Genomic DNA, 17,653 nt, shown 5'->3' on the forward strand with positions numbered 1-17,653 from the left:
ACAGATCTTCGGCGGCGCTCCCAGTTCGGATACCAGCAGTCGGGGCGCCCCGAGTAGGACGAGGATGCTGTGAGACGACCACCCGAAGGCACTTCGAGCGCTCGACTTCGACCACCCGAACTGGTGGCCGGATTTAAGAGTGCTCCAAAGCGTTCTAAAGCACCCACCCGAATATAGCATTACTTTCGTGTGAAGGCGGGTACTTCAATTTACTTTTCCTTCAGCTAAAATAGCGATTCCTGACATCCCTCTCCTCGCAAAAGCTGGTACAGGTGTTCACCGACTCATCTTCCAAAGGACACTTAAAAGCTTTTTGACTGATATTACTTTATTTTCGAAACGAAGAGAAACAATTTCATTCAGTACAGAAATGGTGCGCAATTAGTTGGAGTGGCCGCAGACGACTTTCCCTTTTTGCTAGTGTAAGTTTACGATTCGGCTCGCTCTCAAGGGCATCACGGCTGACCACATTGACCAAAGCTGTGTCACATGCGTCTCATTTAGTTATAGAGGTATGCAGTGAGAGCGACTGCACCGTTAAAAAGAAAAATTAAACAGCAGGACACTTCAGAACCCCTTATGAATTATTGACCTCGAGACATTATAGTTCAAATGAACACCGCGGAGTTCTCCTGCCAATACTGCGTTGCGAAAAGGGAAATGTTCACGTTTTTCTCGCTTGCCAGCCTTCTTCCACAGCCTTAAATCGTCAGAGGCGTACTTGTACGGAGAGCCCAGGAGAGAGGCAGCCGAGTGCCTCTGTAGCCGCCGTGTTCTATGCGTATGGCCAGAAATTGCCTAGCATTGCACGAGTGTGCTTCTTTGGTTTTTGTTTATTTTATTTTTGAGGGTTGCATTATGAAGCGGCATGTGGCATCCAATGGGCTGCATTAAAAATCAGTAAGGAGTGGTAACAGGCCGCCACGACGCCGGATCTTAATTTAATGCGCATTTTTACAGCTTGCGATCTACTACCATAATTATTTATTATTTGTTGCTAATTTGTTTAATATATTGATACCTCGAGGGCTGTATTGGGGTCATTACATGAGAGGTAGGCAGACAAAAATAACAGCCAAAATAGACAGTAAAGGTTACAGATCAAGAGACAAATACAGATCAAGGCACAAATCTTCTGTCGCAGGCGTAAAACGACTCAATGCTTTGAAGATGGCTTCATGCTTCGCTGTATGAACGAAAAGTGACCTCAGAAATGAATGTTATAAATTTGACACCACTGTCGCACTGTGGGTTTCTGGAGGGCGTGGGTTCGGATCCCACCTGGCGGGCATTTTTTTACCACTTTCTTTTCGACAAAAAAAATTCTTCATTTCTTTCTATTACCCACCACAACTTCCCCTTTGCTTTCCGAGGTTTTCTTGACTGCCAACCCTTCTTTTCTGTCTTATTTCATGGAGCCCCTCATTTCCCATTTTCTGATTCGCTACATGCTTATATAGGCACACCTAAGACACTGAGGTGCTACTCATACGTGGTGCTTTTATTTCAGGATTGCTATCCTCTGCGTCTCAAGGGCTTATACATCATCAACCATCCAGCCATATTTCAGATACTTTTCTCCATTATCAAGCCATTCCTGAAAGACAAGCTTCTGCAAAGGGTAATAAACCATCCCATACACCATCGTTGAGAGGCAGCTCGAAATATTGCGGTCATAATACATTTCGCGACGGAAGCTGCTTGGCATGCCCGGCCTGTAGACTTATAATGACAGAAAGACAATAACAGTAGAAATTTGGTTCATGCCGCTATATATCACTGGACATATTGCGGTTTAATTTTTTGTGTATTCGTGTGCGCTGGATGATGCTAAAGTTGATATACTCTCCGTCAAGCAAGACAAAAAGATCACACAGTTGTGTGTGAAAGGAAGTGTTTGCAATTCAAAAAGCAATTCCCGCGTAATTTAAAACGTCATTTCTGCTTTTATTGCAAGCTGTGCCGTTCCTCTGTGAAAGCATTTGGTGTCACTTACTATGTAAGTGCGCCGAAATACAAGGCGCACGTCTTGAAACTAAAATTCATTAGAAGCCGCAAGTGACGCTCGTTAAAACTTCTGCAGCATATTGGTTAAATCTAAGATGCTGTAGCAGTGCCAACTTTCCCGTCTTTTTAAAGAATAGTTGACTTGCGGGGAAGATTCTAAAACTTCGAAAAGTATTTCTCCTCCAGCCTTCCATTACACCGTCTTCTCATGAAGGGGTATTGTCCCGGAAAGCGGCTCTAACTCGCACTCTAAACGCGTCAATGCAATTTTTATTATTGTCACGAACTCCTCCCCCGTATAATTGCGTCCGCGTGCAAACACCAAAGAAGGGGCGCGAGACAACAGTTATTTATATTTTAGCAGGGTGGCCGGCCCGTGAGTGTTCACGTGTGCCGAGATTGCTGGGGTGAACTAAATCACAACGGAGATGCTCGACTACGTTTTGAACTGTATAGGTTTACTGCACAAACAAAAAGACTACAGGGCAACGCCCGACACAAGAAAAAGAAACCTTCACACTGCCATCGGCCTTGTGCGCGCAGGCACTAATCGACCGTACGCTAAACGCACGCGCGCTAACTCAGACAGCTGTACGCGACACGCGAAACCCTCTAGAGGCAAACACTTGTTACACCTCAGTAACGCAACTACACAAAAAAAATACTAGCAACACGCGAAACCCTATGGGACAAACATCGTTAACCCCCGACAACAGCACTCACTATAAGAAACATCTAACAGCTCTGCAAGCTGTACCCGACACGTAAAATGCCTTCAAACATCGTTACCCTTGATAACGACAATTACGACACCCAACACACAAAGAACCAACTCTCAGCTCGTTCGCTACGAGTGACGCTAGAAAAAAAAAACCCGAAGGATGCGGATATCTTAATCCGAGGCAACAAACAAACTACGGCTGGAGGGGCGCGGTAAAAGAAAATCTCTACGAGGCAAGGAGAACACGCCGGTTCTCCTTGCCTCGTAAAGTCGCGACGAGGTGGAGCCGACCTCGCCGGGCAGAAGCTCACGTGTTTCGGGGCTCCGGGGTGTAGAAGCTGGTCGGCCATGGGACTAGTGACGACGGGCGAACTCGAGCGCTGAGCCGAGGCGTGGACCGGTCCGTCGCGAGCCTACCGATGTACTACTGCTAAAGCGCGTCACCCCCGGGACCCTTCCCCGCGTAGCACGTTCGCGAATCTCCAGCCGACTGCCACAAGCGACCCCGTGCGCTCCCTTAAATAACTTTCGCCGACTGCTTAAGTCCAGCTCTGACGTCTTCCCATTGTTCCTCTTTTCCCCCTCCTGGGGCCCTCGCCCATTCGCCACGATCGCAAGCGCGCGTCCGAGCCAGCGATCGTGACGTCACCCTCGCGCCTGCACGTCCGCTGGAATGTTGCAGCCCGCTTTTGTCCTTGTAGCAGGCAGGGTGAAACAAAGGAGGTGAGCACGAAGCCGAAGGGGGCACCCCAAATTCCTCATCCAGGCGCAAAATGGCCGACTCCGTCCGGGAGGCCGTCATGTCGGCCGCCCGAATATAAAAAATGGAGGGCCTGGCCTGCAATTTGTGACAATTATAAAGCATCTGCACTTTACAACGACTGTGTGTTAATTGTGATTTCTAAGTATGTTGAGCTGTGTTCACGTTATAATGAATGACAATGTGACCACGGACATGATTGGAGCGCTAAACCCCGTTGGCACGGTGTGGGGTACAATTGCGAAAAACGCCTTATTGCGGGTTACTGAATACGGAGTAAGGCATGCGATTTGGGCCGAGCCTCAACTTCACGCAAAATAGAGACGAGATTCCACGTATCCTCAAGATCGACCAAAAGATCTTCAAATAGCATGAATCGAATTTAGGACTTCTTCAGGGCAGCAGTAACCGAGCCATTTAGTCAGTCTGGACAGTAGGAAAAATGCATTTAAAGCACGCTGGTTCTAGGCATGACTAGCGATTCTCACTAGATATTACAGCAATATGCACGTTCGGTTTATTGTTAAACTAAATATTTTACGCCCCAATTCTTTGAAATAAAGGAAAGAAATGGGTGTGATTATGGTGTAGGAATGTGATTTCATCTGTATTTAGTGCCAACGCAGTTATGTTTACTGCTACACCCATTATCCATACTGAAAATGGTGGTCACATACGGAACACCGGTTATTTCTTTGTTATTGGAACGGCGTGTAATGCGTGTTTGGCAGCAACGCGATTGCGCATATAAAGGGCGCGTAAACAAACAATTCGCCCTACTGTAATACTCCACTTTTGACTAAGAATTTTTGTAAGCCTTCATACTTACATACCCATACTGGGTTTAATGTATCTAGCTCCAAAATGTGTGCAAAAGATTTGATTTTCGCCACCTGTCAACATACAGTGCCCAACGTTTTTATTTCTCCATAGGCTCTCCATAAGGTGATATAAGTATATAAGCGCCTGCTCTATATCATTCGTTACTTTATATGTGGTGGTAGAGTTCCGAATCTGTTTTTTCTAGCTGTTTGTATCGTAATTTTGTATTAAAAGTTTGGTGACCGGGCACACAATTTCAAGGATGGTTTGCAAAACTCTAATATTTCGCCCGGACTACCCTGCAACCCCGTTTTTTGTGCGGCAACGTTTTCTTGGTCAATCTTTTTTCCAATACCTCACCTATTGTCCGATAAGGGGGTGAAAAGTTTTGTGAAATTAAATTTTAGTGCAGGGAAATCCCTAACCCAAGTACACGTCCACTGTAAACATCCTAACCTATGGCGTATTTGCAGCAGAATAACCTAAGGTTTATGTATGTGGCTGCAACTAGAATATTTTTCCCTAGTTCACGGTTATATTTTTTTGCACTGAATTTATTATTGAGCTGATCTGACTGGGCATTTCCCCGAGAAAACTGCTGCCCGAACATCTACGGAAATTTGCCAGCTGTTTAGAGGGCCTTATAAAAGGACGAAGCCCTTTGTGAATATATTTGTGCTGAATTGTATTGAATTGATAAAAAAAGGCTTATTTGGCTCACGAGGGCAGTTAAAGTGGAACTTAGTGAGTTGATTGCATGAATGTAGGAAGTGATTTAACGCTGTGTCGCAATTCCTCATTTACGTGCAGATTCGTTTTTTTGATGATTTTGAGGAGCTGCGCGCCCTTGTTCCGGACGACATCATTTCTAAAGTCAACGGAGGTACCCAAGAGAGTTACGACTACGAGAAGTTGGCAACAGACATGAAACCCTGTGAAGAATACATGAGGAAAATCGACAGCTGGGGTTACCGCTGAGCAATTACCTGACATTCTGGGCAAGACAGCTGCCGCACTCTTTGTAAAATAAAACCTTATGTGTCGCATTACCCAATTCAGACTACATTGACTTGCTGATAATTTGATGCCTCCACTAGTTCTGTGTGAAGTGAGTTGTTTTAAACCGCGGCAATGTCAAGTCCACCAAGATGTAAATGAAATCATATCTGCCACGGAAATGACATTGCCAGAAACCCTTCTTTTGACGCGGCTGCACCACGATTTGAACCACGAACTCTCGCCGGAACGGGAGAAACAAAACGGGCTCCCGACTGCGATATGAACAGGAGCCGAAACAGGGCGACAAACGCGCCTTATACCCATCCCTTCATATGGTGCTGCCGTCTAGGAGAGCCGGAGAGTAGTGCATCATCACGCCAGTGAGGGCCGAACGTTGGTGCATCGATGCCAGCGCGTACGTGTGCGGGGGACGTGCAGCGTAACCACTGGAGAAGCCTGTAAGGCAACGACCATGGAGTAAGATCGACGCCGAATTGCGATGTCCCGCTCATGGCACGGTCCGCTGCTCCTTTGGGTGCAGCGTACGCTATATTCAACAAAAGGATTCGCTGACAACTCTTTGGGTTTCATTCACACGGACGGTTTGCAAGCGCCTGTTGTTTCAGTCGGATTTACGCGATCATCCGGCGCGTGCAATCCGGTGTCTAACGTTGATGTTTTTAACGGTGCCATACGGACGAAATATAAATAGCGATGTGCAAGTTCATGTTGATGCATAATAAAAATTCATCTGCTCCTGTGAAGGCACATTTCACTTTCTTCTTTTACCGGTTCCTATGGGAGAAGGAGCAACCACATTTTTTTTGTCAACAGCATTGCACACGCCTTTCTCAGGTGCAAAAATATTTTCTGAACGACGTGGTGATGCAAAACCTTCGTTTCACAAGCACGGCGCATGACGGTATTAGAACACAGGAAACAGAATATTGGTGATATAAACAAGCTAAGACATGCGGGGGACATTTCCGATACTATTCCGAAACTTCTTGCTGACTTCGAAATTAAGACGTACTGGAAGATTTAGGTAGACACTCAAACCAAGACTGGTATCTTGCGGGAATAGGAAAGGAGTACATTTTGCCTCAAGCGATAGTATTCTCCCCGTCTAATGCTAGGTCTGCCGCGAATAAGTTGTTTTCCGATGACACACTGTCTTCGTCATCGCAGATATATGTAAGGTGCAGAACTTTTGTGTTGTACAAGTTGCTTTTTGACCGCTTTTTGGTGGTTTTAGGGGAAATGAGCGGCTGGCTTGTTGCTTGGATCCACGAACATTTTTATTTTGCCACTTTCTTGAACGCATTTGAATTGTCGAAGAGATTCTACAGCTGCAGCTGAAATAGATTCTTGAGAGTTCACCGCAGTAGTACTGTCAGGCACGACAGCAGAAATTTGTCGAGCGGTGGGATTGTCTCCTCCCATTACCACCGTCATTGTCTTCCCTCTGCTTCGATTTCGTCTATTTGTTGCCATGACTCGGAGACGTGGCACGTTGCCTTTGTTAGGCAGAAATATACGTCATAATCTTAATCGTTCATTTCTGCTTTTGCATTTGGTATGGTAAAATTTCCCTGTGCGACCACACAGCTGCGACCGCGTCCTCTCATTACCGTAGTCATCATGCTTTGCATAATGCGGTATGTTCTCCCCTTTTTTCCTCTCGTTCATTTTTGCAAGCTGAACATACATGCCAATTAGGCTGATGAGGGAAGCCTATTTCCTTACTTGTGTAACTACCATGCTAACACTACTACTGCAGGCATACGTACATGTCTCTAATAAACGTTTAAAAGCCGTAGTGATAATGAAATCATTAAATTTACATTTAGCTAGCTAGATCGGCCATGGGGAAGAAAATGGTGCTAAAGGCATATTTTGTACGTCGTTAATCTTATCCTGTATATGCGTTTGGCCAATTTGGGGACCATCGCTCCGTAACGTCGACGCCATACGCGTGCGCCAAACGCCAACTTTGCTTATAAAGCCAGATTGAAGCTTTTCATTTTAAAACGAATGGCGTTATCTATTAAGACTTTCATACCGCGCAAATATCGCAATACATTGGTGCGGAATTTCAACATTCCTTTATCAGTTTGATATCACTTCCTTTGTTCTCACCAGAGGTCGACAATTATTACTCTTCAGGTTGAAATTATCAACGCTACGCCTTTCCCTGTGGTGGCTAAGTGATTCAGTGGTGCTCCTCACTGTGGGTCAGAGCCTGTTGATGCTACTTCAGCGAGGAGAACCCTTTCAATACATTCCGACTATGCCGGTCTCAATGGCCTGTTTCACACCCCGCATAAAAAATTGCATTTGTGAACATCTGTCGAAGCCGCCTATCGCTAAAACGCCAAAACAAAAACGTTGTCAGCAAAACATTAAACTTTGTTGGCTCACGAGTAGGTAAATGGCGCGTGAAACTCCGCAGGCTTATGCTTCATGAAGCGAGGTGCTTTCCTGCGTGCTTCTGATAGACGGGCGCCTGTCGCCTTCTAAGCCCGCAACAATTACGATGGCGAGTCCTTGACACGAGCTGCTAAGGACGCTCAGATTGTAACTAAATTATCGCTACAGTCGACGCTGCCATTTTGACACGACATATATGTGGGTTAGGCGTATACCGATTATGAGTTGGCGCTATGCCTAACCTGCGCGGGGAAATGAACTCCGCGAAACAGACCGCCCCTGCATATTCTCGCCGTTCCAGGAAGAACCGCGAAGAAGGCGGGAGCACCGCCAGCACCGCTGTAACTGAAAGCTACGGCAAGGCGAGATTATATCTGAACTTCTGCCACGTTGTAAACTCGTGGTACAAGCGACGGAGATTTGATGCAACATAGACTTAGCTTTGCTGAAATAAAAGGTGGTCGCTACCGCTGCGATGAACATGGTAGTGGACATCGGATGAACTGGCGCAGGCAGGGGTATCCGATGGGTGGGGCGGGGTGGCTTCCGGAGGTTTAGTCCCAGAGGGGAGTTTGGCGAGTAGGTTGGAATGAAACAGGCAGCTTAGTGTGCCTGCCGTCATACAAAAATTACTTATTATTATCTTTTTATCTCAAATTACGAATCCATCTTCTAGCTTCGATGTCCGCCCTCACTGTGACAACGATTAATCACTTGGCGATGCCTACGAGGGAAAGTGGGAATAAATAAAGCAACTGGAAGGTTAAGTCCGGTACCCTATTGGGAATTATTATCTCATAACTTTTTATCTGTAACTGATTGCTAATTTAAACGTGTTTGCTACTTTCGTGTTTGTCCGACGACCACTACAAAGAACCCCTGCGGAAGCCAGAGGTATGATTTGTGTTTTTCCTTGCAAATGCCTTTTGACTCCTGAGCGCTTTCGCCAACGACCATGTGCTAAACAACGAGTTCAGAATGGTGTAATTTTGCACGTCACAATTAAGCCTTCCTTGTCTATATGGAAGAATAAAAACACAATAGTGCCGAGCTAAGCCAAGAGGTTTATATAGTCATAAGCTTTCGAAACTCGCGAACCGCTGGCGCTTGTCCTACATCTCCCCGTTGTTTAGCGCAAAGAAAATGATGGGTACATTTCAGGCAAATTATACATAATTAACCGGCAGCGCCCGCTTTCATTTAGTTAGGAAGGCTCGTTGGTTTGGTTTTTACGATATTAAGCGAAAAAAGCAACCACGCAAGAAAAAAATGGCGGGTTCAAAATGACGCAGAAAGGCTGCGCGCGCAAGAAGAACATGGTGCGCTCGAAATACCGCAGAAAGGCTCCAGCAGCGCAAAAAAAACATGACGCGTTCGAAATTACGCAGAAAGGCGTGAGCCGTGCAAAAAAGAAATTACGCGTTCGAAATAAGGCAAAACAGCTCCAGCTTACGATTTTAAAGCAATCACAAAAACTACAGAACTCCTGCTGGCGCAGTTTCAGGCAGGGGGCGCGCGAGCACTGCGAAGGCGGGACTTTTGTATTGCATGGGGTGGTAGCAGTGAGCGGATAACGGCAGTACAGCCCATTATGGCGAATCACTGCTCGAACTTCCTTCAGCTTTCACATTGAGTGGAACGGCTTCAATTTTTTTTATTCTTAAAAAGGGTATGTAAAAATAAAGCGGAGTGAACTGATCTGGCTAAACAATGTTGTTAACCCAAATGTGTCTATTATAGTCCTTATGGGCGGAGCGTTAACGAAGGAGGCGGACTGGACTTCATTGAATCCATAAAGGGCTTCGGGTGCCAAACCCGGGCTGGTCCCGAAGTCCGGGGTCTCATTAGTCCTTCAGGCTATATCAACTAAGGATATCAGCTGGCGATGACCCTCCCCGTCCGAGGACGTGATGGCCATCTCCCAGGGGTCGCGGTGGTATCACAGTCGTCCGCGTGTTGAAGTGTCGGATGGTTTGGGCAGGCCAGGACCATGTGGTAGATAGTACAGCGCGCCTTTTGGTAGTTGGGACGTGTGGGTGAGAAATGTTTGTGACGTGCTGTGTGAAGTGCCTTGCATGTGATTAGTATGTGCACTACGGATAGGGCCTCTCCGCACCTGCTGCACTGGGGTCTAGAAGATCCCGTCAGCAGTTACGAGTGCGTTGCATGGGTGTGCCCTATCCGCAGCCTACCCAAGGCGACTTCCATGTGTCTGTTATGTGAGTCAGATGTGTACCGTCCCAAGTGTTGCTTTATTACATGTTATTTGTTATCTGTCTGTTCGTTCCAGTGTGTTTGCCATGTTCTGCGCAAGTGTTGTCTTATGTGTGGCTTGAGGTCTGTGTAAGGTAGTGTTGTTATGTCTACTGTGTTTCGGAGTGCAGCATTGGCGGCCATTTCATCCGCCAGTTCATTTCCGCCGATGCCAGAGTGGCCTGGCACCCAACACACAGTCACCTCAAGGTTTGAAGAATATGCCAGCACAATTGATTTCACGACAAGGTTAACTACATGGTTTTTCGAGGACTCTCCGGATGACAATGTACGGACGACACTCAGCGAATCTGTATAGATGATGAATTTAGGAATATGATGTTCAACTATGTGACTTACAACCAGAAAAATGCCATATGCTTCTGCCGAAAAAAATACTTGTCTTTACATTCATTGTTCTATATGCTTCAAAATTCGGCCCATGCGCCGCACAGGACACTGCAGTGAACGTTTTCGATGCATCGCTGAAAAACTCTGCAGCCTTGTATTTATCCTGTTTATACATGCTGCAAAATCCCACTTTTTGGTGTCCTGTTCTTATTGTATTTTAAGAAAGACAAGTCACATGCAACAGGACGAAGACGCCATGGTGCTACAAGATCAGTGATAGATGACTTGAATGTGTCTACAAAGGAGACCTCATGAATAATGACCTCGTCCCTTACTCTGAGCGAGGATGGAACAGGAATGGATGGGCGATTTAAAAAGAGCTTTGCGGTGGATGTATTATTAAAAACCGGTTTAAAAGGATGGTTGTCCATTGATGAAGTTTTAGAGGCATATAACAAGTCAACATAGGTTCGCTGGTGTGATAAGCACCATTTGTCACACTCTGCGTAAAGACTCTGTACAGGGCTCGTACGGAATGCGCCACAAGAGAGGCGAAGCCCCAAGTGAAGCACTGGGTCGAGCATTTTAAGTGCTGTTTTAGTGGCTGACCCATACACAACACTCCCATAGTCCAATCTAGACCCCACTAGGCTTGTGAAAATACGTAACAGGAGTTGCTTATCCGTTCCATACGATTGGTGGGACAAGATTTTAAGAATGTTGAGAGCCTTTAGACATTTATGTTTCAATTGTTTATTGTGAAGGATGAACGTAAGCCTTTCATCCAACACCACACCTAAAAACTTGTGTTCCTTCCTCACAGGAATCGATACGCCATTAAGGATAATGTCTGGGTCCGGATGGATCCCACGCCTCCTGGAGAAGACAACACAGGTGCTTTTTTCTGGGTTAAGTTTAAAACCGTTCTTGTCTGCCCAGCTGGCAAGTTTTTTGACACCGAGCTGGACTTGACGCTCACAGATGGACATATTACATGATTTAAAAGATACCTGGATGTCGTCTACATACATTGGATAAGAAATTGTAGGTGGCAATGCCTTCCCAAGGGAGTTCATCTTAACTATGAACAGAGAGCAGCTTAGCACTCCACCTTGCGGAACGCCGTTTTCTTGCACATGAACTCTTGAGAGTGCGCTACCTACTCTCACGCGAAACGTTCTTTCGGACAAATAACTAGCAAGGGTGTTGAGCATATGGCCCGAAACACCGAAAGACTTTAGGTCACTGAGGATACCGTAACGCCAAGCGGTGTCATAGGCCTTCTCAAGGTCAAAAAAAATCGCGCCAATCCACCCCGTGAATGTGGTTCGAAAGCGAAGCTGTAAACGGCACCCATAACGATTGTTCATGCGACGTCACTTAAAATCACTAACATCGCTCTACAAATAGTAAAACCAGAGAGAAGTGAAATGCGCTTAACCACACCATTTATTACTTCAAAGAGATATCCTTGGTAAGGTTAAATCAATACATGATGCATGAACGGTGTTTGCTTGAGTTGTATTGGTGTAGCACAAGAGTGGAAACTTTTTTTTATAAAATCAAAGTAAGCTCCAACCCGGTGTCAGACGATCTGACTTCTTTGTCTCTGTGCCGCGGACGGAGGCGACGAGACTTGCGGAAGAGAAGGAGGAGGAATAAATACTTCTGTTCATATTTCTGAACGGCCCAGAGTGCAGCCCTGGGGAGTGATTCCTTCTTCTGTGGGGGCCCATATGCAGTCCGCGCGGCCTGTGTTCTGTCCACCCACTGAAGCTGGGTAGGTAGAGAGGGCTAGGACAACAGTATCTCCCATTGCTCTTGTTGGGTAGTTGACGGAAAGAGAGGAGGGTGCTCAGGGCTAAAGTCGCACACTGCGATTACGGGGCGGAGTATTCCTACATCTGAGAAAAATTTACATTCAGCGTCGTAGCGATTCGGATGCATTACGTGAAGACGCGTAGGCTGTGGGCAAGAACCGGATTGTATGAGCCGTAGGGTAGTTTGTTGTTCTCTGGAAAGGTCAGGGTAAGGCGAAGGTACGGTCTGTCTCAGGAGGCGATAATGCTGGATTATCTCCCTGGACGTGACAAGCGGGTGACTGTCCTCGTGCAGCTCCATAGCACGGGAGGTAAAAGCGCAGGCTTGTTGCGTGGGCGTATTTGTTGCCCTCCATTGAAGCGTGAGGCGGTGTCCAGATGAGCTGAATGGAACCGTTTGGGGAGTGCTTTTTTAGCACGCACAGTGCAGGTCAGGACACCCATCCCGACTGGTAATTCCAGTAGACATGCTGGGAATCGGTGACTACCCTCCGAACCCCTGGTTGAGTGAGAGCCAAGGTGATGGCTGCCTCTTCTGCGGCCGTCATTTGTTGGGCCCTAAGCGAGGTACACGCAAGGAGGTTGGTTCTGGAGGTAGCCACGATGATGGCGTGTTTCTGCCCTCGATGTTTGGAGAAGTCTGTGTAGATAACTGCATTAGCCCCACTGAGGGTGGTGTTTAGCGCTTGAGCCCGTGCTTTTCGTTGACCCTCGTCATGTGAGGGGTTCATATTTCTAAGCAAAGGGAGAATATTTAGTTTTAGTCGCCAAGAGTCTGGGAGTACGTCAAGCGGAGTGACATTCTGGGCTGCCCAGCCAATCTGGTGAAGCATGCGGTTACCCACCGCAGTTCTTAGTCGGAGCTTCTGGTTAGAAAGATGGCCTTCTATCAGTTCTTCCACCGTGTTGTGGAGCCCGTACTAAGCAGCCTCAGTGTGGACGCACTCATGAGAAAAGCAATGGCCTGGTCGACCGCCTTTCTAATCATTATATAAAGCATCTCTATGTCTTCCTCGTCGAGAAGAAGATAGGGGTTTTTCGTAAGTAACTCTCGAGAGGACAAAAGCTTCAATTAATCGAAAGGTACCGGATTCATTTAGGCCTCGCTTCTTGGTGGCAACTCCCCTGATCATGTGTATGATTTGATGATTGCTGTTTTTGAGGCGCTGCAAGGAGACGTCAGTCTTGGTGTTAGCGTCGAGATGTAGGCCCAGGATCTTGATGCTGCCGCTTGGAGTGGTGGCCTGGCCATCAAGGAGTATTTGAATGTATTCCGTGATTTGGCGTGAGGGCGGACGACAAGGAGCTGTGATTTTTTACGTGGAGACTGGAGGCCACAGGCTTTAGCACATTGGCATACTAAAAGTGAGATTCCATGGATTGGTGTGAGCTTCCTTTAATTTTTGTAACTCTTAGCACATGAGCAAGGTGCGCACAGGACCGCTAGACGGGCGAGAGTGGTCGTGTGACGCTTTCACGTGGCATTCAGCGAGAAGGCAGGGGGTAAACCCGTAGATGTGCTTGGTGAGTACATCATTTCTCTTCCCGTGTTCGCGTGGGCTCGTAGCTAAATCGGTAGGACAACGGGCTCTCGCTTTGTTAGTCTATTAGTTCCAGGTTCGATTCCCGGCGGTGCCAGTGAATTCTTTTATTTGTTCGCTGGAGTTTTCTGGTGACACCAACGGTCGCGAAAGAACCCTTGGGGGGTAGAGGTAGAAAGCTTTGCTTTAAAAACACCCTTGTGCAAAACTGTTTGTGAATGAAGGCGTCCTTTATATAGGACTCGAGAGCGACGAGTTGGTCGTTGGTGGACCGCCCCGCCCTGAAGCCTGCCTGGCAGCTCTCGAGAAGACCATTGTATTCAAGAAAGTACATGAGTCTCCTGTTTATCATCTTCTCGAGGAGCTTGCACAGGCAGCTTGTGAGGGCGATGGGCCGATAGCTAGCGGGAGAGGAAGGGTCCTTTCCTTCCTGCAGGAAAGCCACTACTATGGCCTCTCTCCAAGAGCGAGGAATGTGCCCCGAAAGCCATATGTTGTTGTATAGATGTAGGAGTGTTTCATGAGTGTCTGGGTGTAGGTGTTGTATCATGGTGTATGTGATTTTGTCTGCACCTGGAGCTGAAGGCTTACATGCGCTCAGAGCAACCTTCAGCTCATGAATTGAAAAATGAGAATTGTAAGAAGTGTGCGACTTGTTATCACGCAGGGACTTCTTTTCTACAGATGTTTTGTGTTTCATGAAAGTGTTTGTGTAGTGTGCTGAACTGGACACGTGTTAGAAGTGTTGTGCAAGTGTATTAGCTTGGTCTTCCAGTGTGTCCCCTGTTGTACTAACCAGGGGCAGGCTGTGTGTCTGTTGTCCTTTTAGTTTTCGTATTCGTGTCCAGACTTTGTGTGTGTCAGTGTATGAGTTGATGGAAGTGAGGAAGGTGCGCCAACTCTCCCTTTTCGCCTCACGACGCACTCGCTTCCCAAAAGCCTTTGCCCGTTTAAAAGAAATGAGGTTATCTGACGTGGGGTACCGGCGAACGACACACCACGCCTTGTTCTGGGCCTCTCGCGCCCGCCTGCAGTCCTCGTTCCACCAGGGCCTCCTTCGGGTGCGGGACCCACTGGAGGCCTGGGGAATGGACTTTTCGGCGCCGTCGAGGATGTGCGCCGTGACGAGTTAGGCGGCTTCCTCCACGTGTAGGTGTTTTATGGATGTGTGGTGTAGTTGAGATGTTTGTGTGAATGTGCTCCAGTTTGCTTTTGATTCATTAAACCTTTTATGGGAAGATGGACAACTCGGGCCTATACCTATATATGTTAATGAAGTGGGGAAATGGTCACTACCATATGGGTCCGTGCCCACACCCCACTCAAGACATGGAAAGAGAACTGCGGAACCAATAGCCAATTCAAGATGCGAGTATGTATTGTGTCCTAAGTTATGGTATGTAGGGTGTTTTTTGTTGAAAAGGCATGCTCCTGAAGATGTAAGGAATTTTTCTACCAGGCGACATCGGGCATCCATTCTAGAGGAGCCCCAAAGAGAGTTGTGCGCATTAAGGTCACCTGTTAGGATGTATGGTTCGGGCAGCTGGTCGACCAGCGCCTCGAAATCAGAGCTCGAAAGTGCATGATCAGGAGGAATGTAAATGGAGCATGCCGTTAACAACCCATTAAATATTATTGTTCGAATTGCCACAGCCTCGAGGACAGTGTTCAGAGTGACAGGGTGGCAGGCTAAGGATGTCCGGGCGACAATTGTCACACCTCCCGAAGAGTGCGTGCAGCCAACCCTGTCCTTTCTGAATACCATGCAACTATTTAAGAAATTTGTTTGTCTAGAATTGAGGTGGGTTTCCTGGAGACACATGATATTGGCTGACTGGCATGCAGAATCTCATACACATCGTCAAGATTTTTAAGGAGGCCTCTGCAGTTCCATGGGATGATGTTTTCTGTTCCCATTATTTAAATTTAAGAATAATTGGAGTGTGTGTGTGTTTGTTCATGTGTCGTCTTTCGGGGCTGTTCTTCTAGGATTTTCAGGCTTTTCTGTCGGCTTGGAAATCGGAGGCCGCTCCTTGCGCTGCGTTGCAGGCAGGAACGGCGTGACATTCATCTCCTCGTCGGATGCCAAAAGGGTGCCCGGCGGACCAGGCCCCCCGTACTTGGCCCCCTTTCGGGAGCCCTTCGTTTGAGCCGCCACCGCCGAGGGCGTCCGGGGCACCAGAGGTGGCACGGGAGGTGCGGTGGCGGTGGGAGCCGATGCGGAGCCCCCGGTGTCCATCCGGTCGGCACCCTCCAACGCACTGGAGGACGGGAGGCAGAGGCGGGAGCGGTACCGGTCCCTACAGAAGAGATTGTCACCACAACCGCTGCTGCCTCAGCAAGCGGCGTGGCAACGGATTGGGCTGCCTGAGGCACCCCAGGGGGGGGGGGGGGGGGCGGGGAAAGAACCAGGTCAGACTCGCTGAACTGGGTCCCTGTGGACACCAGACGCCGCTCCGCCCCCCCGGCGAGCTGCGTCGGCGTACCTCCCCAGGGGGAAAGAGGCGAACCTCTTTCGCGCCTCTGGGAAGGTGATGTTTTCGGTTACCTTAACATTAATGATTTTCTTCTCAAGATGAAACTTTTCACAAGCGCGAGCGTATGCTGCGTGTGGACCCTGGCAATTCGGGCAGGTGAAGTTGGTTGCAGTGCAGTTGTCGGCGAGATGATCGTGCTGGGCGCATTTGGCACATGTTGTTCTGCCGCGACAGGAGTTGGTACCATGCCCGAACCTCTGGCACTTGAAACAACGCCGCGGGTTCGGGATGTACGGCCGGACAGAACAACGGATGAAACCTGCGTTGACATGCTCGGGCAGTGTGCAGCGGTCGAAAGTCAGAATCAGATGTTTGGTGGCTATTTCTTTGTTTTATCGCCTAATGACAATGCGCCTTACTGCTGTCACGCCTTGGTCTTTTAGGCCTTCGAGCAGATCAATCTCTGTCTCGGTTAGGAGATCTGATTCAGATATCACACCCTGGGAGCTGTTGAGGCTGCGGTGGGGTGTGACTCTGATATCAAGATCTGCCATGCGGGTTTGGCTGATGAGAGTTGTGGCTTGCTGCTGCGTGTTGACCTCAACTAAGACTTCACCGGTTCTTAGTTTTTTAGCATTGTACCTCTTGCCAAGGATGGCTTCAAGAAACTTCGATACAACGAATACGGATTGTGAAGAAAGAGGCTTGGATTTGTCAACAGATTCAACTATCAAAAAACGTGGGTAGTTGTCGGGTTTCGAGGAGTTGATGGCAGGAAGAGGTGGAAAAGATTCTTCGGTGCGGACCCTTTTCAGGGTCCGATCAGGTTTGGAAGTGGTTTTTCGGTTTACCATATGGCATAGGAAAAAGCAGGGGACGGGGGTACTTCCTTCGCTCGGGTTACCCTGATACCGAGAGAGGTCCCGGAGCTCCCTGCCTGGTAAACAGACAGGGAGCCCATCCGCCGGAGCTTGACCCGGGCTCCGACGGCCACCGTTTGAGGTTTCTACCCTTCACCTTAAAAACACATCACCAGGGTAGGTCACAGCTTATGTTGGGGGGCTCGGGGTCCGTGGTATCGCCAGTACCGTCACCATGAATACTCAAGGTGCCCCGTGCGGGGAGTATCCACGTAGTCTTTTCCCGCATAGTGTCGCACATTGACCACAACTTGAGCGTATTGACCTTTGCGGGAAGTCCTCTATGAAAGCAATTCTCAAACGGCCGTGGTCGTTTCAATGCCCTCACGCATTGTGTCACTGTCATCACAAAAATGCAAAAGTAAAGGTATCAGAAGGAGTTGCTTAAATCCACACCGCCACGTTTCCGCTAGAATGGACACGAAAAGCACATTCAAACGGAGTTTCCAGCTTCTATACGGATAGAATATGGGGCGACTGCTGGCTGTATACATATATACGAGATAAGTAACTGCGTGATCTAAATCGATGTCAAGGGCCCAGAACGATTCC

General features: G+C 47.8%; 1 protein-coding gene across 1 annotated transcript in view; it reads left to right on the forward strand.

Annotated features, from left to right (window-relative positions):
* The window catches only part of LOC144175400 (uncharacterized), a 73,502-nt gene extending 68,138 nt beyond the window's left edge, over positions 1-5,364 (forward strand). The window contains exons 10-11 of the mRNA XM_077704482.1: positions 1,511-1,621; positions 5,121-5,364. Of these exons, the coding sequence (XP_077560608.1) occupies positions 1,511-1,621; positions 5,121-5,288 (279 nt within the window). The 3' untranslated portion in view covers positions 5,289-5,364. The remainder of the gene's footprint in view (positions 1-1,510; positions 1,622-5,120) is intronic.
* The last annotated feature ends 12,289 nt before the right edge of the window (positions 5,365-17,653 follow it).

The sequence above is a fragment of the Haemaphysalis longicornis genome, unplaced genomic scaffold (genome assembly GCF_048455015.1).
Source record: "Haemaphysalis longicornis isolate Haplotype H1 unplaced genomic scaffold, Haemaphysalis longicornis Haplotype H1 scaffold_3, whole genome shotgun sequence".
Classification (NCBI taxonomy): Eukaryota; Metazoa; Arthropoda; class Arachnida; order Ixodida; family Ixodidae; genus Haemaphysalis; species Haemaphysalis longicornis.